The 25423-nt window shown below is 42.1% G+C and overlaps 1 protein-coding gene across 11 annotated transcripts in view; it reads right to left on the minus strand.

Annotated features, from left to right (window-relative positions):
- Positions 1-25423, minus strand: part of c5 (complement component 5) — a 182521-nt gene that overhangs the window by 15782 nt on the left and 141316 nt on the right. For 10 of the 11 annotated variants that reach the window (XM_077599914.1, XM_077599921.1, XM_077599916.1 and 7 more), the window contains 14 exons: positions 24162-24374; positions 24015-24090; positions 23784-23943; positions 21383-21487; positions 21137-21308; positions 20906-21030; positions 20746-20826; positions 14492-14644; positions 9913-9975; positions 9749-9839; positions 9637-9676; positions 9267-9369; positions 9105-9179; positions 8899-9004 (listed from right to left, as the gene is read on the minus strand). In XM_077599914.1, the coding sequence (XP_077456040.1) occupies positions 8899-9004; positions 9105-9179; positions 9267-9369; positions 9637-9676; positions 9749-9839; positions 9913-9975; positions 14492-14644; positions 20746-20826; positions 20906-21030; positions 21137-21308; positions 21383-21487; positions 23784-23943; positions 24015-24090; positions 24162-24374 (1563 nt within the window). The remainder of the gene's footprint in view (positions 1-8898; positions 9005-9104; positions 9180-9266; positions 9370-9636; positions 9677-9748; positions 9840-9912; positions 9976-14491; positions 14645-20745; positions 20827-20905; positions 21031-21136; positions 21309-21382; positions 21488-23783; positions 23944-24014; positions 24091-24161; positions 24375-25423) is intronic. The other variant, XR_013300197.1, reaches the window with a different exon arrangement.

Below are 25423 nucleotides of genomic sequence, written 5' to 3' on the forward strand. Positions count from 1 at the left end.
GAAGGGCTGTAAAACACGAAAAACATAAGAATATACAGAGCTACTGTCACTGGTTTCCGCGTGACGGCACCATCTTGGGAAAAAGATAAAAAATAAATAAATAAAAACCTATGCGAGAGACATGTTCGTATGTACCGTTGTTTGTAACTCGAATGTTCGTAAGTAGGGGAGCGTCTGTATATGTGCTTATATATGTATGTGTATGTATGTATATATATGTGTATGTATATATATACATACATATTTATATATATACATATATATATATATATATATATATATATATATATATATATATTTTTTTTTTTTTTCAACAACATGCTTATTTATTTATATATTTATTCATGTATTTATTTATTAACTTACTTATTACCTATCTATTTATGTCTAAAATGCCTTTCCTATTTCTGCATCCTCACCCTCTTGCTACTGTGACAACGAAATTTCCCGAATACGGGATGAATAAAGTTATCCAATCCAATCCAAGATCATCGGCTGCTCTCTACCCTCACTGGATGACATTGCCAGCCCTCGCTACCTCAGCAGAGCCAGGAACATTGTCAGGGACCAATACCACCCTGGTCAGAACCTGTTCCAGCTGCTGCCCTCTGGCAGGCGCTACAGGTCTCACAAAGTACGGACAAATAGACCTAAGGACTGTTTTTTTCCCACAGCCATCAGGACTCTGAACTTGAGCTAGCACGACACACAATCCCTTCTGTGCAATAACTTCCGGGTGTACAATAACAATGTGCAATATCTTAGAAATATGTGCAATATTTTAGAATCAGTGCAATATTTCAGAATCTGTAAAATATTTTAGAATTCTGTGCAATATTTTAGAATTCACCTAGCCGGGATGTGACTTTTTATACTCTTATACCACTATTTATGTTTTTTTTTACTGGGAAAAAAAACTTTGAAAAGCTTAGAGTAGCACCACCAATTTCGTTATACGCAGCTGTGTATGATGACATTAAAGGCTTTTGATCTATGGGGTTGACATCTGGAGACTCTGTAGGCCGCTCCAGGACCTTGAAATGCTTCTTACGAAGCCACTCCTTTGTTGCCCTGGCTGTGTGCTTGGGATCATATTCATGCTGAAAGACCCAGCCACGTCTCATCTTCAATGTCCTTGCTGATCGAAGGAGATTTTCACTCAAAATCTCTCGATACATGGCCCCATTCATTCTTACCTTTACACAGATTAGCCGTTATGATCCCTTTACAGAAAAACAGCCCCAACGCATAATTTTTCCACCCACATGCTTCACAGTGGGTATGGTGTTCTTCGGACACAATTCAGTATTCTTTCTCCTCCAAACACGGGAAGTTCTATTTTGGTTTCATAAAACATTCTTCCAGTCCTCTTCTGGATCATCCAAATGCTCTCTAGCGAAACACAGATGGGCCTAGATGTGTACTGGCTTCAGCAGGGGGACACGTCTGGCAGTGCAGGATTTGAGTCCCTTGCGGCGCATTGTGTTACTGATAGTAGCCTTAGGTACTGTGGTCCTAGCTCTCTGTAGCGCATTCACTAGGTCCCCCCGTGTGGTTCTGGGATTTTTGCTCACCGTTCTTGTTTTCATTTTGACGCCACGGGGTAAGATCTTGCATGGAGCCCCCGATCGAGGGAGATTATCAGTGCTTGCTGGACACCAGAGACAAAATTGTAGACCTGCACCAGGCTGGGAAGACTGAATCTGCAATAGGTAAAACTCTTGGGTGAAAGAAATAAACTTTGGGAGCAACTATTAGAAAATGGAAGACATACAATACCACTGATAATCTCCCTCGATCTGGGGCTCCATGCAAGATGATAACAAGAACGGTGAGCAAAAATCCCAGAACCACACAGGGGGACCTAGTGAATGACCTTCATTCTACTATCAGTAACACAATGCGCCGCCAGGGACTCAAATCCTGCACTGCCAGACGTGTCCCCCTGCTGAAGCCAGTACACATCCGGTCCCGTCGGTGGTTCGCAAGAGAGCATTTGGATGATCCAGAAGAGGAATGGGAGAATGTGTTATGGTCAGATGAAACCAAATAGAACTTGTTGGTAGAAACACAGGTTTTCGTAGTTGGAGGAGAAAGAATACTGAATTGCATCCGACGAACACCATACCCACTGTGAAGCATGGAGGTGGAAACATCATTCTTTGGGGCTGACTTTCTGCAAAGGGACCAGGACGACTGATCTGTGTAGAGGGAAGAATGAATGGGGCCATGTATCGAGAGATTTTGAGTGAAAATATCCTTCCATCAGCAAAGACATTGAAGATGAGATGTGGCTGGGTCTTTCAGCATGACAACGATCCCAAACACACAGCCAGGGCAACAAAGGAGTCGCTTCGTAAAAAGCATTTCAAGGTCCTTGAGTGGCATAGCCAGTCTCCACATCTCAACCCCATAGAAATTCTGTGGCGGGAGTTGAAAGTCTGTGTTGCCCAATGACATCCCCAAAACAACATTGCTCTAGAGGAGATCTGCATGGTGGAATGGGCCAAAATACCAGCAACAGTGTGTCAAAAGCTTGTGAAGAGTTACAGAAAACTTTTGGCCTCCGTTATTGCCAACAAAGGGTACATAACAAAGTATTGAGATTAACTTTTGGTATTGACCAAATACTTATTTTCCACCATGATTTGCAAATAAATTCTTTAAAAATCAAACAATGTGATTTTCTTGCTTTTTTTCCACATTCTGTCTCTCATTGTTGAAATTTTCCATGTTGACAATTACAGGCCTCTATTTTTTTCCAAGTAGGATAACTTGCACAATTGGTGGTTGACTAAAAACTTATTTGCCCCACTGTATATTAGTATATATATATATTTATTTTAGAACGCCACATGCTCTTTTTTGTCCTGATGATTTATTTAATATAGGTATGGAAACCAGAAAATGGGATCCAAGGTCAGTTCTGAATACATCGTTTCTTTGCAAGAGAAAAAGACATCTTTCCCATAGCTGTGACTCCATTTAAAGCTCCCCCTCCCGCATCCCAAGGTAGGCTTTAGTTTTGAACAGGGGTTGCCAAGTTCGGTCCTCGAGAGCCCCTATCCGGTCTGTTTTCCATATCTCCCTCCACCAACACACCTGAATCAAATAATCGGGATCGGTATGAATCTTCTGGAGAGCTTGCTGATGAGTTGATCACCTGAATCAAATAATCGGGATCGGTATGAATCTTCTGGACAGCTTGCTGATGAGTTGATCATTTGATTCAGGATGACCAATGAGACACAGGCACTCATCAAATGCCGTAATTCCGCCTTTAGATCAGGGGACAAGATAAAATATAGCGCTGCCAGGGCTGAGCTGAAAAGAGGCATTAAAAAGGCCAAGGCAGCATATACCAAAAAAATTGAGGAGCACTTCACAGAAAATAACCCAAAGAAGATGTGGCAAGGAATACGACATATAACCAACTACAACAACAATACTATGTCTGTTAATGCAGATGCCTCACTAGCGGAGAATTTGAACCGTTTCTTTGCCCGCTTTGAGACTGACAAATCAGGCCCAGTCTCAACACCCCCACCACCACCCTGCAGCAATACACTGACGTTCCGGGAACAGGAAGTGAGACTGGTAATGCGGTCTGTGAACACCAGGAAGGCTGCGGGCCCTGACGGAGTACCTGGGAAGGTGCTCAAAGCCTGTGCTGACCAGCTGGCTGGAGTCTTCACAAATATTTTCAATTGTTCCCTGCAACTATCCATCATTCCATCTTGTCTGAAATCTGCCACCATCATCCCTGTCCCCAAAAAGCCAACCATTGGCAGCATGAATGATTATAGGCCTGTTGCCCTCACGCCTGTGATCATGAAGTGCTTTGAAAAGTTGGTAGCCCGCCATATCAGGAATACAATCTCTCCCTCAATTGACCCTCACCAGTTTGCTTACAGGGCAAACAGGTCCACTGATGATGCTATTGCCATTGCTCTTCATACAGCACTGAGCCATCTGGAACACCCTGGGAACTACGTGAGGATGCTCTTCATTGACTACAGCTCAGCCTTCAATACCATAAAACCGGACATTCTGACTAACAAACTCTCCCACCTTGGACTATCCTCTTCAATCTGCTGCTGGATAAAGGACTTCTTGACCAACCGCCCACAGACTGTTAGACTTGGTCCCCACCTCTCTTCCTCCATTACACTAAGCACTGGCTCCCCTCAAGGCTGTGTACTGAGTCCTCTTCTGTACTCCCTGTACACCTACGACTGTGCACCCACCCACCAGTCTAACGCCATCATCAAATTCGCTGACGACACCACTGTGGTCGGACTCATCTCAGGAGGGGATGAGTCGGCTTACAGAGATGAGGTCAACAATTTGTCTTCGTGGTGCTCGATGAACAATCTCACACTGAACACCACGAAAACTAAAGAAATAATCTTGGACTTTCGCAAACACGGCACAGATCTGGCCCCACTCCTCATAAATGGAGTATGTGTAGACAGGGTCCAGTCCTTTAAATTCCTGGGGGTCCACGTCACGGACAAGCTCTCATGGTCTACAAACACCACGGCAGTGGTGAAGAAGGCTCAGACACGACTCCATTTCCTCAGGGTGCTCAGGAAGAACAACTTGGGCTCCAATCTTCTGAGAACCTTCTATAGAACCACTGTAGAGAGCATCCTGGCGTACGGCATCACAGTGTGGTACGCTGGAAGCACGGCGGCAGACAAAAAGGCCATGCAGAAAGTGATTAACACTGCCCAGAGGATTGTCGGCTGCTCTCTGCCCTCACTTGAAGACATTGCCAGCCCGCGTTACCTCAGCAGAGCCAAGCACATCATAGGGGACCCTTACCACCCTGGTCACAATCTGTTCCAGCTGCTGCCCTCTGGCAGACGCTATAGGTCCCACAAAGCTCGGACAAATAGGCTTAAGGATAGCTTTTTCCCCACATCCATCAGACATCTAAACTCGCGCTAACATACACACATTCCCTTCTGCGGCATATGAATAGATGTTTGGTTGGTGATCTGCCGCCTCCTAGCTGACTTGAAGGAAGGTAAGTGGCAGACAGTGTGGGTAATCGAGAGGTAAGCGACCTGTATGTAATCGAGAGGTAAGCGACCTGTATCCACAACAGCGGAATGACAAATTACAAGTCCGTAACTTACACTTATTTAGGTCTTTTGCCGATTAAACGTAGCTTATGGAGAAGCACCATCAATTTCGTCACACGCAGTTTCTGCGTGTGATGACAAGTAGGCTTTTTTTTGTGTTGTGGTAATGACGACATGGCCTATGTCCGATTATTATTATTATTATTATTATATGGAAAAACAGAGTGGTGAAAATATATTTTGAATATATAACAATTGTGAAAAGTGAAGGTTATTCAAGTAAACAGTGTTTTTGGTAAACTAAAATTTTTATATTTCCAAAGTCACTTTTTATTTTGGAATTACAGACTACTCAGTAAATAAAAGGTATCAATTCATTTGGATGAACAGATTTATGTAAAGCTTTTAATTTCTTTATTGCTTGTACATTGTATATATTGTAGTATTAAAATGGTTGTTTCATTTGCCTAATTGTTACTACTTCTCTGGGTTTTATTTAGTTAAACATATCTTCTCTGTCATAATTATCAGGATAAACCAACATTCAGGTTTTTTTTTCATTTTCTGAACCGCTTTACCCTCGATATGGTCACGGGAGGTGCTGGAGCCTATCCCAGCTACCCTGAATTGGTGGCCAGCCAATCACTGGGCACAAGGAGACAAACAACCATTCACGCTCACACTCATACCTAGGGGCAATTTAGAGTGTCCAATAAGCCTACCATGCATGTCTTTGGAATGTGGGAGGAAACCAGAGTACGCGGAGAAAACCCACGCAGACCCAGGGAGAGAATGCAAACTCCACACAGGTGGACCGACCTGGATTTGAACCCAGGACCCCTACTGTGAGGCCCATGCACTTACCACTCAGCCGCTGGGCAATATTAAGGTTTATTTAAATACAAGCAGGGGGGACCGGCGAACCAAAAGACAATTGTTGCGCTATCAAAAAAAAATCTCTTTTGAAAAATGGGTGTTTAACAGTGGCGGGCCGTCCGGGCCGTCAAGGCCTTCTCTGCTGGCCTAAGAAATATCTGAATCACATTATATTTTGTCCATCAATACTTATTATTCCAAATGGTCGGTTAGCTTCTTTTCATTGCTTTTCCCCCTGGTTGCACTGCTTCCAGATGTGTGTTTTCATATTGAAGCATTTAACCAATCACATTTCAGCCATTATTTGTTGCCAGGATCAGAAATCTGCCTCAAAGCCTTCACAATCAGTTCTGCGGGCTCTGCTGCATTAAACAAGACTGTTGCTTTTAACCAATCCGATTTCGAGTTGGCAACCCCACAATGCTTTTTCATAGGCATTGGCATTTTGCGGGCTGGGACACGTCATTGCTTTCACCAACTATTATTTGCTTGCTATAGAGCAGGGGTAGGGAACCTATGGCTCGGGAGCCATATGTGGCTCTTTTGATGGGTGTATATGGCTCTCTGCTAACCTGTGTGGTAAAATATGGGAACCGCTGGTGAGAGACCACCTAAGCCCCGAACGCACCAATGGGAGCGTCATACTGTGGCCCCGACACTATCTCTAGCACCTTTTTAATCATATTTTTTCTTCATTATACTCTTCTGCAAGCTTACTCTCATTGATACTCATTGATTAGCAACCGTGAAAAAATATTCTTAAAAGAATACAGACTTTTAAAGTGGTGAAATGATTAATAAATCCACACATTTTCATGTATTTTTACTTTTAAATTCAGAGTATGGCTCTCAGGGAATAATGTTTGAAAATATGAAATGTTTGTGGCTCTCTTTGTCCAAAAGGTTCCCGACCCCTGCTATAGAGAGTAGGCAGGCCAAAGCCATAGTGAGGCAGCCAGAGATCGCAAACTCCACCCACAATGGCCGACAGAGCAAAACAAATGGATTTTGTTGCAGATTTGCTCACAAAGCTATTTTCCAGACGGACTTTTCCAGAAAACAATGGACATCATTAAGAAAGGGCGGTCAACTCCGAAGCTAGCAAGCCTGTTACAGCTGGGAAAAGGGTGTGTGCACCACTTTCAGTGCGCTAACTTAGCTGCACAAGCAAATATATTGTTGTGTTGATTTAAAGCCATTTTCAAGACGGACTATGCTGGAAATACGACAGGACAGGCTCGACTTTCATCATTAGCTTCGATGGCGATAGAAAAGAAGGAAGAAAGGCGGATGGATATTGTGTACAGTTAAAAAGGATTTTTGGTGAGTATAATATGGCTATATTCCTAAATAATATTTCAATTGTGGGCCCGGTTCTGATATCTGAAAAGCTCCAGTGTTTGTATTTAATTACTAAATGCTGCTAGGAAGTGGATTTTACCCCATTTTACCCCAGTTTAATTTTTGCTGTTTCGCCATTGACGTCCATCGCTGTCTTTTCCTGGGAAAAATCACCCCCTTGGCCTGGTTGTAATGTTTCAAAAGCTCCAGTATTTGCATCAATCAATAAATGCTTCTAGGAAGTGGATTTTACCTCATTTTAGTGCATTTTTTTGCCGTTTCATGTATGGACGTATAAACGTTCATCGCTGTCTTTTTACTGGGGAAATGATACTCCGGGCCCAGTTCGGATGTCTAAAAAGCTCCAGTATTTGTATTTATTCAATAAATGCTGTTTTCGGCTGGATTTTACCCCATTTTCGGGCAATGTTTGCCCGTACGCCATTGACATTCATCGCTGTTTTTTCCCGTTTCCCGGGAAAATCACCCCCCTGGCCTGGTTTTAATGTCTGAAAAGCTCCAGTATTTGTATTTAATCATGAAATGCTGCTAGGAAGTGGATTTTACCGCATTTTTGTGCATTGATTTATTGATTGATTGCTTTCTATGTGTCGCAGCTGTAGCTGCAGTGGAGGTTTTATAGCCATAAAATAGTTTTTGAGGGTTGGATTGATACGTTGAAGGCGCTACCAGAAAATGCACGGACTGCCACTGGTGTTTAACAAATAAAAGATTGAGAAGGTGAAGAAATTCAATCACACACACATCCATAAATCACGCTTTATATCACCACTTTGGAATGCAGAAGATTGTGCTGCCATCTTGGTGCACTTCAATTGTTTATGCCTTTCCCAACTTGATACGAAATAAGAACTCCTCATTTTTGGCATAACTGTTGATAAGTGATGGTGCAAACGTATGTAAAGTATGCAAAAAAGGAATGTATAATATATACAGAAGCAGGAGTGTCTTTTAGGAAAAAGTAAGGAGAACTGACGGTCAATTTCAAAAGAAAGGCTGACAAATTTTACCTATTTAAGCAATGTTTGGGTGTTATTTTTGGTAAAACATTGTAAACGAAAGTGAAAATATGACGAAAATAAAAACACACAATCGCGGTGCTGTTGTATAGTTCATGCAACTAACTTCATGCGGAAATGACTAACTGGAAGCACTCCAGTGTGCACTGAAGAAGGTATGGATTTTTGGAATCTGCAGAATGTAATGCTTAAAACTACCACAAGAGAGCAGCAATTTAACATGTTTCTGGTCAGGCATACTCATCGGTAATCCTAGCAAATGCTCAAAGCTTGAGTTTACACACTTGGACAAGGTAAATAAATTAAATCACTCATCTAATAGGATCCGACAGCTGTTTCTGGCCACCATAATGTCAACTCTCCACGATGCACGGTTTGGACAAAAGTAGCGTGAGAATGTTACCATAAAACATCCACCCATCCATAAATCACGCTTCATCTATTCTATGCTCCCCGAAACACTTTTTTTTTTCCTGTCGCCAGGAGTGCAATACTCATGTGTTCCTCATTTAGAATTTAAACCTTCACAGCAATACCCAAAATGTTCTCACCTTTGTCTTGAGGCTCAAAAACTGTCAACAGGTAACTGATGGCTCCTCCCACTTTGAAGCTAACACGAATCCGAAAGGCAACACAAAAAAACATTTCAGATGGAACCTAGATGCCAGAAAGGAAGTCATTAGTGGTCGCACAGGGATAATGAAGTTATGTTGGAGGGGCTTAGTGGCATGTGCTTTCCAAATGTTCAAGCACTCACAGAGTCCATCTGGATGAGCACTGTGTTACCCTGAAGCTCATAATGTGAAATGATAGGCTCCATGGCCCCTTGGAACTGGAAGAGATGAATTAGATTTCTTAAAGTTTCATATTATACAGCCTGGTGAGGACATAATTGGCATCAAGGTTGTGTGCGTATCACCTGTGACAAGTCCTCAAGACGCGCCTCAATGCCAGTAGGCAGCTGGATCTTCATCACAGTCATCGTTGACTCCATTGCTACCTCATTAGGAGGAGGCTTATACCTGCCCATCACAAGTGAAAAATGTACTCAAATTCTTCCACCACAATTGTCAAATCGTAGTTTATGTGTCATGTTATACTGCCTATGATGACATGTATCTTTTCATTAGCTGATTATGCCAATGAGGTGGGGCGGGATGAGCACGCCTGCATCTGATTTACACATCCGGCATATAAGGACACCTGCTCGGCTTGCCGATTCATAACATTATTTGAGCTTGTCAGTATGTAGGCTAGACGTTTTATTTTATTTTTTATTTCTGTCTTACTTGGCACATGTGGATAGGTATGGTTCATGTATGCTGGTACCTGAAGAGAAGAATGGAAAAGTCAAGTTAAAGGTTAACAGACAGGTAGGCTGGCAAGTTTTCTATATCTTACTGGCTTCTGCATCTACACCGACCATCTCGAAGATAAGTTCGAAGTTACAGTTGTGAGAGGATGCCATGGTCTGGTAGTAGATTCTCCTCATCTAACAAAAAATTTCAGTGTTGACTGAATGGGCATTATGGTAAAATATTTTGATTCCATGAAGCCAGATCCACCTTGACGCTCGACACACCCCTTCCAAATCCTGTTGAAACTGTGATGTCGCCAGTCTCCAAAACCTGAGAGTAACAATAAAATTAACTTTGTATTCTTTATTTTAATGTTAACATTTCATCTATAATATGCAACCTTTGAAAATAACACACACTTTAACATAATACAGGAAATTTTAGCCACCCGATGGTGTAGTGGTTCTGATATGGTTGTCTCGACGGCCGAACAGAGTTGTACTCAAGTTTAGGAATTTAGGAGGACAAAGGGAGTGCTGTCCACTAATGTAAGGTTTTAATACAAACTAAACAGCGTACAGAATAAAAATTTACAAATACAAAGTTGGAAAAACTAATAACACAAAGAAACAAACTGGGGGAGCTCAGAGGGAAAACGCAAACCAACATAAGATGATGTAATTATGTCGAGAACAAGACAATACTTCCACCATTTAGATAGGGGTTTGACAAGACAATTGGGACACCTGAGGGTAGGAGAGCCAGAAAGACACAATAGGTGTGTGTCCGATCCACTATGAACATTCACAAGATCAAACACAAGTAAAGCACACCGAGACAGATGAGTGAGATTTTGAAGCTTCTGCAGAAGGAGGGTCCGATGACTCTACTCCCACAGCCGATATTTTACTTAGGGCAAGATTTCATGACATACAAATTCTCTATGACAAGGGACATACAAATTCCCTATTACAAAGATGCATGGTGACAGTGACACCGATGATGGTGGTGACACTGATGATGTTAAAGGCTACATATAAACAAAGGACATACCCTATTACAAAGATGCATGGTTTTGAAACCGATGGTTGTGATATGGATGGAAGGTCTCTATGACATGGCCATGACACGGATTGAAGGTGATGTCATAGATTGAAACATTATTTGATTACTTTCAAGATTATTTCACAGTGTGTAATTACGTGGAAAGGACACAAGGAAAAACACCCAAACCACCAAAGCACAACAAACATGACAGGTTCATTTGCCTAACAAGCCGAGGGTCAATTTCGCTCTGTGGCGGTGTAATTGTGGGTACGAATCATCTGTCACTATGTGTGCCCTTTGGCAGAGTGGCAACCAGTGTAGGGTCTGTCTTTCACCCAGTCAGCTAGGATAGGCTCCAGCCACCCACGACCCTGGCCAGGATTGTCATGTTTTGTTGGGGTTTTGGTGGTTGCTGTTTCCTTGTGTGTCCCGTCCATGTGATTGTACATGAGTTTCACCTGGTGTGTCTTTTCTGACTCGCCAAGGACACCGAACTGCTTTTAAACTCGCTCCTGGATTCACTGTGGCCTGAGTGGCCTGCCAATGTTGGACCCTGGTCCACATTAACTCTAGTCACATTTGAGGTAGATAGATCTAACTGTTTTTGTTAACATCCCCCGCTACCCTGTAAAAGGAGGCAGTGGAGGGGCATTGGAGGAGGGTTTGGGGAATCTGAGGCCTTAGAAGGATCAGACTCCCCCTTTCACACTCCCATTTTGCTAATACATAGAAGAAGAAAAAAGCCGCCTACACTGTCTTATTTCACCCTGATGACTGGGAGTTCAAGGGGTCTAGAAAAAAAACCTCCAGCATTTTCTTTAAGAGGACTGGGATCCCAGGGAGGGGCTGATCCTGATTACCATGAACAGCTCCAACATTCTGAAGCATCCCAGACCAACCCGTGTTTGAGAAATGTTCCTTGTTCTGAGTTTCTTTGGGAAACCCGAGGCTTCCTCATTGACTGTGCTTAAGGATTAGAAATTCTCTAATCTTATTTTCTGAACCGCTTTATCCTCACTAGGGTCGCAGAGGCTGCTGGAGCCAATCCCAGCTGTCTCTGGGCCAACGTAAGGCACAAGGAGACGGACAACCATGCACACTCACACCCATACCTAGGGGCAATTTAGAGTGTCCAATAAGCCTACCAAGCATGTGTTTGGAATGTGGGAGGAAACCGGAGTACCTGGAGGAAACCCAGCCAAGCCCGGGGAGAACATGCAAACTCCACACAGGTGGACCAACCTCGACTTGAACCCAGGACCCCAGAGCTGTGAGGCCGACACGCTAACCACTCGCGCCACCGGGTTGCCAGGATTAGAAATTTGAGAGACCTAATCAAAGAACAATGAAGCCGTATTCTCTACGTCTCACTTGACCACCAATTTCGTCATACGCAGTTTCTGGGTGTGATGACAAGTAGGCTTTTTGTTGTTGATGATGACGACAGGGCCTATGTCCGATTATTATTATTACTGAATGGACATTACTGAAAATAATGTTTCCAGGCTTATACAGGGACTGGACAGTGAAACTACATTAGACGCAGCAGCAAAAGAGGTAACAGGCTATCAGTTGGACATTGAAGGTAATTACGTCGTTAAACAGTTAATCATTTTTTTCCCTGCTGTGAAATTTGCTGTTATGATCTACAAACGGCTGTCCCAGTGGACACGCAAAATATGTGAGAGGTGAATGTTTCTGAATAAGTTGCCAGAGTAAGAATGTGAACGTGCCAAGAAGGACAGTGTTGGTGTCAAAATGTTCATGCAGGTGGTAAGTGAAGACGTACTTGCCCGGTGCCATTTTGTGAACCTCGATCCATGGACTGAGGACATTCTGCTACTTTTGTCTTACTTCAGTTTTTTTAGTCAACCTTACAGCTAGGATTGGTTGATGGTTGGTTCATTTTTGTGTTATTTATTGTTGTTTAGAGAGTAAGATAAGAAAGTAATGTAATCAGATTTTAGTGACAGGAAATAAGAGAAGAGTAGAGAAACTTTGGCAGAAGCACCAAATTTGTCAAACAACTTTTGGGTTGAGGGGAATGCAGAGTGAGAAGCCTATAATCGTCTGATAACACTGATTAAGAGACCGGTTCACAAACTAGGTGCTCATAAAAATGACAGACCCTTGGTCCTCAGGACCCCTAAAGTTACAGGATATAACTCAAATAGGACTTAGTCAAGGAGGTGGTACATAAACACATTGCGGAAGGAAGCCTTTGGACTGAGGGAAGTTACTGGTGAAGATTTTAATGTATTTTGTAACTGGTGAAGATTTTAATGTATTTTGTAGCAGAGTATTTATGTTGGTGTCTGCCCAAATATCAAGTTGAAGTTCTGTCTCCTCATTGCTCCTCATATTAGTCGATGTGATGCTAACCAAACAACATTTCCTGTAATGCCTTTGGCCACAAAAGCCTGTTACATAAAAAATGTGTAATATTTCAGAATTGGTTCAGTCAGTGATAGCAACCCATACCACGGTCCGCTTAGAAGCAAATTGAGATCACCTCTCTGACGAGGTCTCAGACCCAGTACTTGGTTCACACCAGAACTCCCTTGTTTGTATTCAAACAGGCCTAAAAGGTATGTACCACATACTTGTAGGGTTTAGCCTAGACCACAGATGGGCAAACTATTCCGCGAAGGGCCACAGTAGATCCAACCTATTAAGAGGTAACCAATCTGGTGTCCTTCAAGTTCAATCAGTGATTTGCAGTCTGGTGCTTCTTGTTTCCACACTAACCACAGCAGTGGCGTCCGTGTATTTTCTCGTTGCGCCTTCGATGAATCAATCCAACCCTCAAAAACTATTTTATGGCTATAAAACCTCTACTGCAGCTACAGCTGCGACACATAAAAAATAATCAATAAATCAATGCACAAAAAATGGGGTAAAATCCACTTCCTAGCAGCATTTAATGATTAAATACAAATACTGGAGCTTTTCAGACATTACAACCGGGCCAGGGGGGTGATTTTCCCGGGAAAAGACAGCGATGAACGTCAATGGCGTACCGGCAAACATTGCCCGAAAATGGGGTAAAATACAGCCGAAAACAGCATTTATTGATTAAATACAAATACTGGAGCTTTTTAGACATCAGAACCGGGCCCGGAGTATCCAGTCATGTCGTATTTCTGGCATAGTCCGTCTTGAAAATGGCTTTAAATCAACACAACAATATATTTGCTTGTGCAGCTCGCTCCAAATACAGTTTGGTAGCTCTGGCTAATCACTAGCCAATCATAGTTGGTGAAAGCGATGACGTATCCCTACGCCTGCGACAAGGCAATGTGGTGTTGCCAACTCGAAATCTGATTGGTTAAAGCAACAGTCTTATCGACGCTTGTATAATGCAGCACAGCGTGCAGAACTGATTGTGACGGCCTTGAGGCAGATTTCTGACCCTGGCAACAAATAATGGCTAAAATGTGATTGGTTAAATGCTTCAATATGAAAACACATCTGGAAGCAGTGCAACCATGGGAAAAACAATGAAAGGAAGCTAACAGACAATTTGGAATTATTTAATAAGTATTGATGGACAAAATATAATATATGATTCAGATATTTCTTAGGGCAGCAGAGAAGGCCTTGAAGGCTCTGACGGCCCGCCACTGAACCAGAGTGGTTAAACTGTCTCTGCTGGAGCGGTTGGAACAAAAACCTGCACCCGCAGATGCCCTTGAGGATGAGTTTGCACACCCCTCATCTAGACCAAACTGTGCAACTGTGAATACACCTGAAGTTAAGCATAAGAGAATCCAGACAATAGCCACAGACTCTTCCTCACCTGAATGGGCATGGCCACTGGTTGTCCGAGGCTCAGGTGGACCCGAGTTAACATTCCTTTGTGTCGGTAGCGGACAGTGATATCCTGGTCAAGGACAGCACGAGGAACCACCCTGCTATACTCAGTCAATGCCTCCAGAGTCAGAATTGTGTCCTGATTGACGAGCAGCAACAAGATGTAGAAGAAAAGACAAACAAAGGGCAATGAAGATAAGCGATTAAGTCTGTTAATATTGTTATTATAATGACTATCCTGGAAAACCTTAACCTCAAAATGGTTGCACAGAAGTGGGCCAAGTATGTAACAATATAACAATGTAAACTATTCTTTACAACTAGACTGCTCTGGTACAGGTTTAACATTCATCTCTGTGCAAGTGTGCCTAGAGGTATGTTACCACATTTGTTCATTGTATGTTACTCTACATTATACTATTTTGTCATATAGTTTGGTGGAGATAAGAAACATTAAAATAGCTCCATCAAAGATGATTTCAGAATAAAAACATTCTAGTCTTTGTTTAATTTTTTTAATAAAAGGGCCTGAACATCAGGAACAAGTCCTGGAATACATAAAGATTAGGCTAAAATTCAAAATGCAAATGTATACTGGCCTTGCTGAGGGACTAACAGGCCTCAATTTTGGATATTATTCAGGTAAGAGCTGGGTAATAAAATGATAACGATAATTATCATGAAATACTTTTTGTCAACAATAAAAACTTTTGATAAAAATTTGATAATTTTAAACTGCAATTACGCCACCCGACCACCACAGAGAACATGAGCTTTGTTGTGACAGAAATGCTAGTTCCAGAACAACGCTCAGAAGAAGAGGATGACAAGCAAATGTGTTTTTAGCTTGGTGAGCAATAAAGGCTAACATGGAACTTGAATGCAAAAGGACAATAACACGGCCAAAACGAGCGATTATGGGATGCAGGACAACACAGAGCCGAACCACTAAAAGATCCAGGTGAATTCTCCCTGGTGTTTTCATTCTTTAAAAAAAACGCCTCATAAAAACCTGTGCACACAGAGCAGCCTTATTGAAAATGTCTTTAACCCACTGTCGTCATTTGAGGACAGCCTGTAACATTTTTTCTTACTTGATATCAAGGTGTTTCCCCATTTTATGTAAATGTCCTGAAAATGTTGCAACAATCTAAATATTTCTTATCTTGGTCACAACCTGTTCCAGCTGCTGCCCTCTGGCAGACGCTACAGGTCGACACACAATCCCTTCTGTGCAATAACTTCGGGGTTTGCAATAACAATGTGCAATATCTTAGATTGTGTAATATTTTAGAATTTACCTTGCCAGGATGTGACTTATATTTTTATATTACTTATTTATGTTTTTGTTGTTTTTTACTTTTTACTGGGAAAACACACTTTGTGGAGTAGACGTTTCATCGATAGATGTTTGGTCCCCGGACGTTTGGTCCCCGGACATTTGGTCGACCGGACGTTTGGTCGACTGGACATTTGGTAGAACGGACGTTTGGTAGAACGGACGTTTGGTAGAACGTACGTTTGGTCGCCGGGTTCGCTCGCTGTCAAATTATGACAGAGAGTTTACTGTTGAAACCAGCTCTCAAAATTATAATCATGAGAGAGAGAGATAGTGAGTTTAATATCTAAATATCTAATATCAAAATATCCCCCGGACATCCTGGTGCCACGCCAGATCTACATCCGGGTTACCACGGGCGATCTACATTCTGGACGGTGTGCGAAACACAGACGGACGGACTGACCACGAATTGACCATAAGTAGCACTGTTTAATGAAAATGACCCGGACATTTTGTCACCCAATGTTAAAATCTATCAATTGCATGCTAATTGGGTGAACATATTTGTTAATATCTTTATGAGCGACGACGACGACCGGGGGACGATCGAAACGGCCAAGAATGTGCGCGTTTGCGCGCGCTAAAAGTTTAAACTGAGTCACGAGACTTTCATTTGTTTAATGAAAATGACCCGGACATTTTGTCACCCAATGTTAAAATCTATAAATTGCATGCTAATTGGGTGAACATATTTGTTAATATCTTTACGAGCGACGACGACGATCGAAACAGCCGGGCACGCGCCTGGGCTCGCTAAAAGTTTAAACTGAGTCAAGACATAAGACAGTGAATGATGTTCTACAAGGTGTTCCACTGCTACATTCTCACCCACCAGATGCCAGCAGAGTGGTTGCACTCAAAGCAGTGCAGAGCGTGAAGGAACGAGCCTCTAATACTGAAGAGATTACGAGTAACATAATTCAAAACTGCACACCTAATTTTCTAAGAAGCAGCTGGATCTCTTCCCCAAAAAGAAAGTCTTGGCAGAATGATTATAAGGCAAATGGCATTCACAAATGGGAACGAAATAACAGACGAACTAAGGGTTTCGTTAAGAGGGGAGAGATTTGTTTTAGTCGGAGAGGAAGATTTCGTTTTAATGGCAACTGCCAACAATCTCGATTTATTGGCAAAAAGTATGCACTGGTTTTGTGACGGTACGTCCGATAGTGCGCCTGACAACCATCAACTATATACCATCCATGCTCTCCTTGGAGAAAATCATACGGTTCCGCTTGTATACTGTATTACAAAATCAAAAACTTAAGGAACATATGATACTATATTTTCTAAGATTAAAGAGGGGCGTGTTATGGAGCCTCGTTCAATAACTATTGATTTTGAAAAGGCTGCAATAAGTAGTATAGAAAATAATTTTCCAAACTCTCACACATCTGGATGCTTTTTCCATTTCAGTCAATGCCTTTGGAGAAAAATTCAGGCATGCTGCCTACAAATTTTGGTACAATGACCCAATGAATGCTTCCCTCATAAAAAAAATTACAGCACTGGCGTTCATCCCAAAGGAGGATGTCATAGAAGCATTTAATGAATTAATGGCTTCAGTAGACGAGGAAACAGATGAAGTCCTAGCAGAATTTCTTCTCTACTTTGAGACTACTTGGCTAGGTGTTTTTTAAGGGGAAGGCGACGCCGTCCAGATGGGTTGTGAGAGAAAAGACCTTGCTGGGAATACCATGCACAAATAATTCAGTTGAAGGTTGGCACCGCGCATTTCAACGTAGAATGTCAGTCGTCCATCCAAATTTATGTTGTCTTATAAACAAACTCAAATTAGAGCAAAATGACTGGGAAATAACAATACAACAGGCTTCATGCTGTATTATGCTGAGAGACAGCAAAAAGACATACGCAGCTGTTAATGAGCGGTTGAAAAAGCTCTCGGAGGACTATGAAAACCCGGATCTATTTGCAAACAAAGTACAGTACCTACAAGCCATTGCGTATAATTAGCAAGTTTTACTGTTTTAATAAAAACTCCCATCTGCGAATTCCCTTTGTACATAATTTGTAAGTTTGTATTTGTAGTTTTTGTACAGAATTTGTAAGTTTTACTGCTAGAATTTGTAAGTTTTACTGCTTTAATAAAAACACCATCTGTGAATTTGCTTTGTCTTCTTTTTAATAAAATAATTTTACTTATTGCCTTTTATTTTAATGTCAAAGTTCCGGGCTAAAAGTATACTAAGACTTTTATTTGTTTGATGAATATGACCATCTAAAGTATTTCAACATTGCAAGTTCTCCCAGAGAGAATGAAGGTTCATTGGACGCCTACTGCCGTAGAATGTAGAGTCAATGGCAGCAGCCGATGTGTTAAATGAGTGCTCTCATGATTATAATTTTGAGAGCTGGTTTCAACAGTAAACTCTCTGTCATAATTTGACAGCGAGCGAACCCGGCGACCAAACGTCCGTTCTACAAATGTCCGGGGACCAAACGTCCCGGGGACCAAACGTCCGGGGACCAAATGTCTTTCGACAAAACGTGCGGTCACGCCAATTTCGTTATACGCAGCTGTGTATGATGACAATAAAGGCTTTTGATTTGATTTGATCAGGTCCTCCTGGGTGCAGAACTGGCGTTGAGTATAGTGATGGCTCTTGAGAAGAACCTGTCCTTGAGTCTGTTTGTTTTGGCTGTTAAGGCTCTGTAGATGATGTAGATGGTGGACGGGCAAAGTAGGGGACTTGTTGATGATCTTTTGGGCTGTGTTGATCACGCTCAGTAGTCCTCTCCTGCCGGCTTCTGTGGAGCTTGAGTGCCGCACTGAGACAGCATAGGTCAGCATGCTCTTCAAAGGCTGACCGGTAGAGGGTCACCAGCAGGTTGGTGTTTAGTTGCTCTTTCCTGAGTACTCTTAGGAAATGTAACCTCTTCTGTGCCTTCTTGACAAGTGCTGTGGTGTTTGCTGCCCAAGTGAGATGAGCAAAAATATGGAGGCCCAGGAATTTGAAAGTCTCCACTCGCTCCACTCATTCGCTGTTGAAGTCCAGGATGATTTCTCTGGTTTTGGAGATGTTCAGGGCCAAGTTGTTGAAAGCGCACCGCTCGCAGAGTCTAATTACCTTATTTCTGTAGGTTGTCTCATTCTCCTCTGTGATCAGGCCCACCACTGTTGTATCGTCCACAAATTTCAAAATGATGTTCTCAGGGTGCTTTAGTCTGCAGTTGTGTGTGTAGTGCCGGGGTGGCCAAGTCTGGTCCTCGAGCGCGCCTATGCAGTCTGTTTTCCATACCTCCCTCCTCTACCACACCTGAATCAAATAATCAACTCATCAGAAAGCTGTCCAGAAGCTTCGTACCGATCCCGATTATTTGATTCATGTGTGTTGGTGGGGGCGGCCCGGTGGAGCGAGTGGTTAGCGCGTCGGCCTCACAGCTCTGGGGTCCTGGGTTCAAATCCAGGTCCCCGGGCCTGCATGTGTTCCCTCCAGGTACTCCGGTTTCCTCCCACATTCCAAAAACATGCATGGTAGGCTGAATGGACACTTTAAATTACCCCTAGGTATGTGTGTGAGTGTGCATGGTTGTCCGTCTCCTCGTGCCCTGCGATCGGCTGCCCACTGATTCAGGGTGTCCCCTGCCTTTGGCCCGGAGACAGCTGGGATTGGCTCCAGCACCCCCGTGACCCTAATGAGTATAAAGCAGTTCAGAAAATGAGTGTGTGGGTGGAGGGAGACATGGAAAACAGACTGGATAGCGGCTGTCGAGGACCGGACTAAGCCACCCCTGGTGTAGGGCGAAAAGAGTACTGGACTTAGCACTCAGCCTTGGAGCGAGCCGGTGTTGAGGAGTGCGAAACAATTTTAAAAAAGAAAATTATCAGTTGAGGACTCTCTTCTGACTCCTAAATTATTAATGACACTTTAAAAATAATTCTATTTGAAATGATATCAGTCAGAAAGAGCTAATAATGCTAAGAGTGCAAAGGAGGCTTTCTTTTCTGAAGTTGATCATCCGACTATATACGAAGATCAGAAATCTGTATTAAATTACTTAATTTTTGTCTGAACTATGTGAGGCCATTCAAATTCTCTTATGGAATAGGTGTACAGGTATGATATTCTGAAAGTCCTCGAAATTAATTACAAAAGCATTGCTCGAACAATGGATCACTTATACGTGGCTTAATTCGATCCTGCAAAGGAGCAATTCGACATGTAATCTTTATAGTATTACAGCATACTATGAGCATGACACAAATAAAACCAAATTAACAGAACAATTGGTGAAGTTAAAATGTATCCTGTTGCTTTCCTTTCAGTTAGGGGTAAAAATAAAATTATATCCTGTCAGTTGCATTGTAATCAAAATGTTTAAATGATGACATAAAGTTATTTTTCTTTTTTCTCTATTCCTTCGTCATTATGTGTGATTTTTTTCTTTCTTTTAAGTATTTTTAGGGTTATATATATATATATATATATATATATATATATATATATATATATATATATATATATATATATATATATATATATATATATATATATATATATATATATATATATATATATATATATATATATATATATATCATTTCTGGACAAACGTACTGACATGCATGTCTCTCTGGGACACATGGTTGATTACCACTGTATGTGAGAACTAAACGGAGAACCTAGGTACAAACCCTTTTATGGTGTTTGTGAAGAGATGGATGGAGATTTCAAAGTGGCAGAAAACTGAATGACTCAATGACATGAATTTAGTCGGATTATGGCCCAGATAAACCCCATTTGGTTTGATTTCTTGACAATTTCCTTGAAACAAAATCATGCACAGTTCACTCTTCTGTAACCCAGAAGTGCACCTGACATCATGGTGAAAATCATCCGTTGCAGTTGTCAAAAATAGAGATCAAATCAACAAACCGGCATAGAAAATAATCCTTGTCCGTAGTGTTGATCTTGGGTCAGCCAGGAGACAATGGGTTTGGCGTAACTGATTCGGCCCTTCAAACAGGAAGTTGTTCATGTGCATCAATCAAATTTGTCACACCAAGATGAGAGACGGGCCAATCAAGAGCAGCACCTTCAGCAACATTGTGAGTAGCATGTACGCTGTAGTTTCCATTGTCAGGCCACTCGATTGGTCGGGTCTGAGCCAATCATTTGCTGTTCCAGACTCCTGCCAGTACCTAAGCATAGCTGGGTGTCCTGGGCACACACATGCACACATATGTATATGCCCGCAAGCAAACACAAGCAGAAGTACAACCACATATCTAAACAAACACACCCACATGCACACGTGCTCACTCACCTTTCTGCCTGGCCACTATCTCGAGGTCATTGATGAGTGAAACACAGGTAGGGTTGATTGGGTCGTGAAGCATCAGCGCATATGTTGCCAGTGCCCGCAAGTACATGCTTTTTATTGTCAATACATGCTTGGAAATGAAGTTGGCAGCGGCCTTCATGCTTTCTTCTTGGAACTGGATGGATGCCAGAGAAAGGCAACTGAATTGGCTGTCCGGAACAGAAAACCATGAGGAAAAGGAGACCTCACCTTTAGCTGCAGGATTCGTTCTCTGATGCTAGTTGCCCGACATAGAGCGATGAGGACAAATGACGTCAGGTACACTGAGCGTTGCACTGGCTCCTCCCCCTCAGCCTGCAAAGAATCATAGAAGTTGTATTCATTCATTCATCCGATATACCGCGCATCCTCACAAGGGTTGCTGGAGTCTATCTCAGCTGACTTTGGGCGAAAAGCAGACTACACCCTAGATTATTTGCCAGTCAGCCGTAGGGCCATAGAGAGAGACTGCCCGCACCGAAACCAGGCGAGTAAAACCTTTCACCATCAGGCGGCATTCATAGAAATTCTAGATGTTGCAATTTGGCATTTCTGTGTTGTTGCCTATTAGCTACCTAGCTCTGCTGGGCCTTCAATTCGAGTGGTCCCAGACCAATGTCCAATACTAGTTCATGAGGCATTTATTATAGGGCTTCATGAAAATAAATCATTTATATGATGACAGATCTAATGATTGAGGTTGTAAAATGTGTTTCGTTTTGAAAAACAGTCTAACTTTGTTTCACATATAACTGGGCTGTGCTTCTTGACAAGCCACTGCACCAGTGGCGGGCCGTCAGGGCCTTCAAGGCCTTCTCTGCTGGCCTAAGAAATATCTGAATCATGTTATATTTTGTCCATCAATACTTATTATTCCAAATGGTCTACTAGCTTCCTTTCATTGCTTTTCCCACTGGTTGCACTGCTTCCAGATGTGTGTTTTCATATTGAAGCATTTAACCAATCACATTTCAGCCATTATTTGTTGCCAGATCAGATCTGCCTCAAAGCCTTCACAATCAGTTCTTGCGGGCTCTGCTGCACTAAACTAGACTGTTGCTTTTAACCAATCAGATTTCGAGTTGGCAACCCCATAATGATTTTTCATAAGCGTTAGCATTTTGCTGGCTGGGACATGTCATTGCTTTCACAAACTATGATTGGCTAGTAGGCGGGCCAAAGCAGTACCCGAGGCAGCCGAGATAGCAAACTCCACCCACAATGGCCGACAGAAGCAAAAACAAATGGATTCTGTTTGCTCACAAAGCTATTTTCCAGATGGACTTTTCCAGAAAAAAATGGACATCATTAAGAAAGGGCGGTCAACTCCGAAGCTAGCAAGCCTGTTACAGCCGGGAAAATGGTGTGTAGGGCACTTTCAGCGCGCTAACTTAGCTCCACAAGCAAATAGTATATTATTGTGTTGATTTAAAGCTATTTTCAAAACGGACTATGCCGGAAATATGACAGGACAGGCTCGACTTTCATCATTAGTTTCGATGGCAATAGGAAAGAAGGAAGAAAGAAAGGAGGATGGATATTGTGTAAAAAGGATTTTTGGTGAGTAAAATATGGCTAGATTCCTAAATAATATTTCAATTGTGGGCCAAGTTCTGATATCTGAAAAGCTCCAGTGTTTGTATTTAATCACAAAATGCTGCTAGGAAGTGGATTTTACCCCAGTTTAATTTTTGGCGTTTCACCATTGACGTCCATCGCTGTCTTTTCCCGGGAAAAATCACCCCCCTGGCCTGGTTGTAATGTCTCAAAAGCTCCAGTATTTGTATTCAATCAATAAATGATGCTAGGAAGTGGATTTTACCTAATTTTAGTGCATTTTTTGTCATTTCACGTATGGACGTATCGACGTTCATCGCTGTCTTTTTACCGGGGAAATGATACTCCAGGCCCGGTTCTGATGTCTATAAAGCTCCAGTATTTGTATTTAATCAATAAATGCTGTTTTCGGCTGGATTTTACCCCATTTTGGGGCAATGTTTGCCCGTACGCCATTGACGTTCATCGCTGTCTTTTCCCGGGAAAATCACCCCCTGGCCTGGTTTTAATGTCTGAAAAGCTCCAGTATTTGTATTTAATCATGAAATGCTGCTAGGAAGTGGATTTTACCCCATTTTTGTGCATTAATTTATTGATTATTTTATGTGTCGCAGCTGTAGCTGCAGTAGAGGTTTTATAGCCATAAAATAGTTTTTGAGGGTTGGATTGATACGTTGAAGGCGCTACCAGAAAATGCACCGCCCGTCACTGCACTACACTTGCCTTTCTTATGTGATACATTACTCTAAAAATAATCCTACAACTGGCAAACAATCAAACACTTGCATCATTGGAGAAGTTCATTGTGAAAGAATAGGGTAAATTGCAGAATCTGAAAAAGAGCCTGCAACAGAAAACCCATGCACCCACATTCCAACTCCACACAGGAAGGTCGGAACCCAGTTCTAAATAATTACAGCGGCAATATTTGTGATTCTCTCTGCCAAATCTGTTGGTCCAAATCTTTAAAATTCACATCTAGTGATAATGGCACTGAGAATTAAACTAAGCGTTGGAATCACCACATATTTGCAATTTGTCAGACTGAATTTACCATTATTTTGTTGGCTTTGAAGGAGGACATGTCAGAAAAAGAGCCATCTCCATTCTGGGCATTCCGGATCAGCCAAGACACAGATTCTGACAAGGTTTGGCGGTCCACCTGGATTACTTTGTCCACAGAAGCCAATGTCTGAACTGTTGCTGCTGTCAGCCTGTTGGAACGGCATGCTCACATGATCTGTGTGTGTATGGGTGAACACGTGTGTGTTTTGAGTTTTCTGACCACGTGCTGGCTTCCCTCTTAGTCCACATGCTGTAACTGGAATCTCCACGTCGGAAAGAAGAGATGCTCACAAGTCCTAAACACAGCTGAAACTTACTACTTCCTCTCTGTTTCGCATTTAAATATTTATTTTTAATTTTTATCTACCTTCTTTGATTTTGTGTCTTATGTGGGCTGAGTTTTTCTGGATGTCTATACCCAGGGCATTCCAGGTTTGGGTAGCCTCCAAGTATTGGTAAACAAGAGCCAGGGGTAGTACCCTGTTCAGCTCAGACTCCAGTGAGCCACCAGGAAGTTTGATGAGTTGCCGGAGCCCTTGGGGTTCTAGGACCACTGCCAGAATGTCTCCCAGAATTTCACCTGCATTCAGACAAATACTGATTAAAATTACCTTTCATCCATCCATTGCTCATATCACATTATTTGGGTTGTAGGGCGTGCTTAAGCCTACCCCAATTGATTTCAGGCTAGAGGATTAGTACACTCTTGAATGAAAACTTCACAAACAATTTTAGTCAAATTTTGCCCATTTGCTAATTTGACAAACATATTTGTGTATGTGTTAGTTACTGAACAAAGGAGTGTTGCTGGGTATTCTTGGTGGAGCGGCTAGAGGGATTTCACTTAAGGGGGAGGTTGCACAAATAGAAAGATATGTACGGTATTTACTCGTCAATATCATAAGGAAGTTAATATGACTGTCTTTGTAAATGCAAAATATCTAATTATTTCATTTGAAAAAAGAAATAATTCTATCTTGATAAGAACATGATGCTTTTCAATGACAGGAATTACAATTTTCTTACCAGAAGTTTAAGATGTTGTGGCGGCCAAATTGCTCCTAATGTCGGAATATCTCGATTTTTTTCGATGGTACATATTACTGCAATAGATGTCACTTTCGAACAAGAAATAAAAAGAAAAAAAATCAAAGCAGGATTTTCTATTATATCACAAATGTAAAATCATTTCCTTTCAAAAAGGAAATAACGTAAGCACAACCCGGAAGTGTGCCCGTAGTGGTATAGTGTTCACCAAGTCTCTGGGTGCAATAACAGCATGACATACACATTACACAGGCATCAAGGCTGATATTTTAACGATGGACCGCAAGACCTTCGATCAGCCTTACCAAGTATTGGGATGTGCGGACATGGAAAATGCTACGAACACATCTACTCAAGGCTGGCCATTCAGAGCACGTGTTACGTCCACGGGAGACGTCGAGGCGAGGTACGAGGAATTAGGACTCAATCGCGGGGAAGCAGGCGAGGAAGAGAAAAATAGTGCTCATAACCAAAACTTTAATAACTTAGGCGGGATCTTACAAAATAACAAAGACTTAGGAAACGAAACACAAAACCAAACCGGACTAGGGAAAACACGGGGAATCGAGGAACAAGGTAACG

The sequence above is a fragment of the Stigmatopora argus genome, chromosome 5 (assembly GCF_051989625.1).
Source record: "Stigmatopora argus isolate UIUO_Sarg chromosome 5, RoL_Sarg_1.0, whole genome shotgun sequence".
NCBI classification, from domain to species: domain Eukaryota; kingdom Metazoa; phylum Chordata; class Actinopteri; order Syngnathiformes; family Syngnathidae; genus Stigmatopora; species Stigmatopora argus.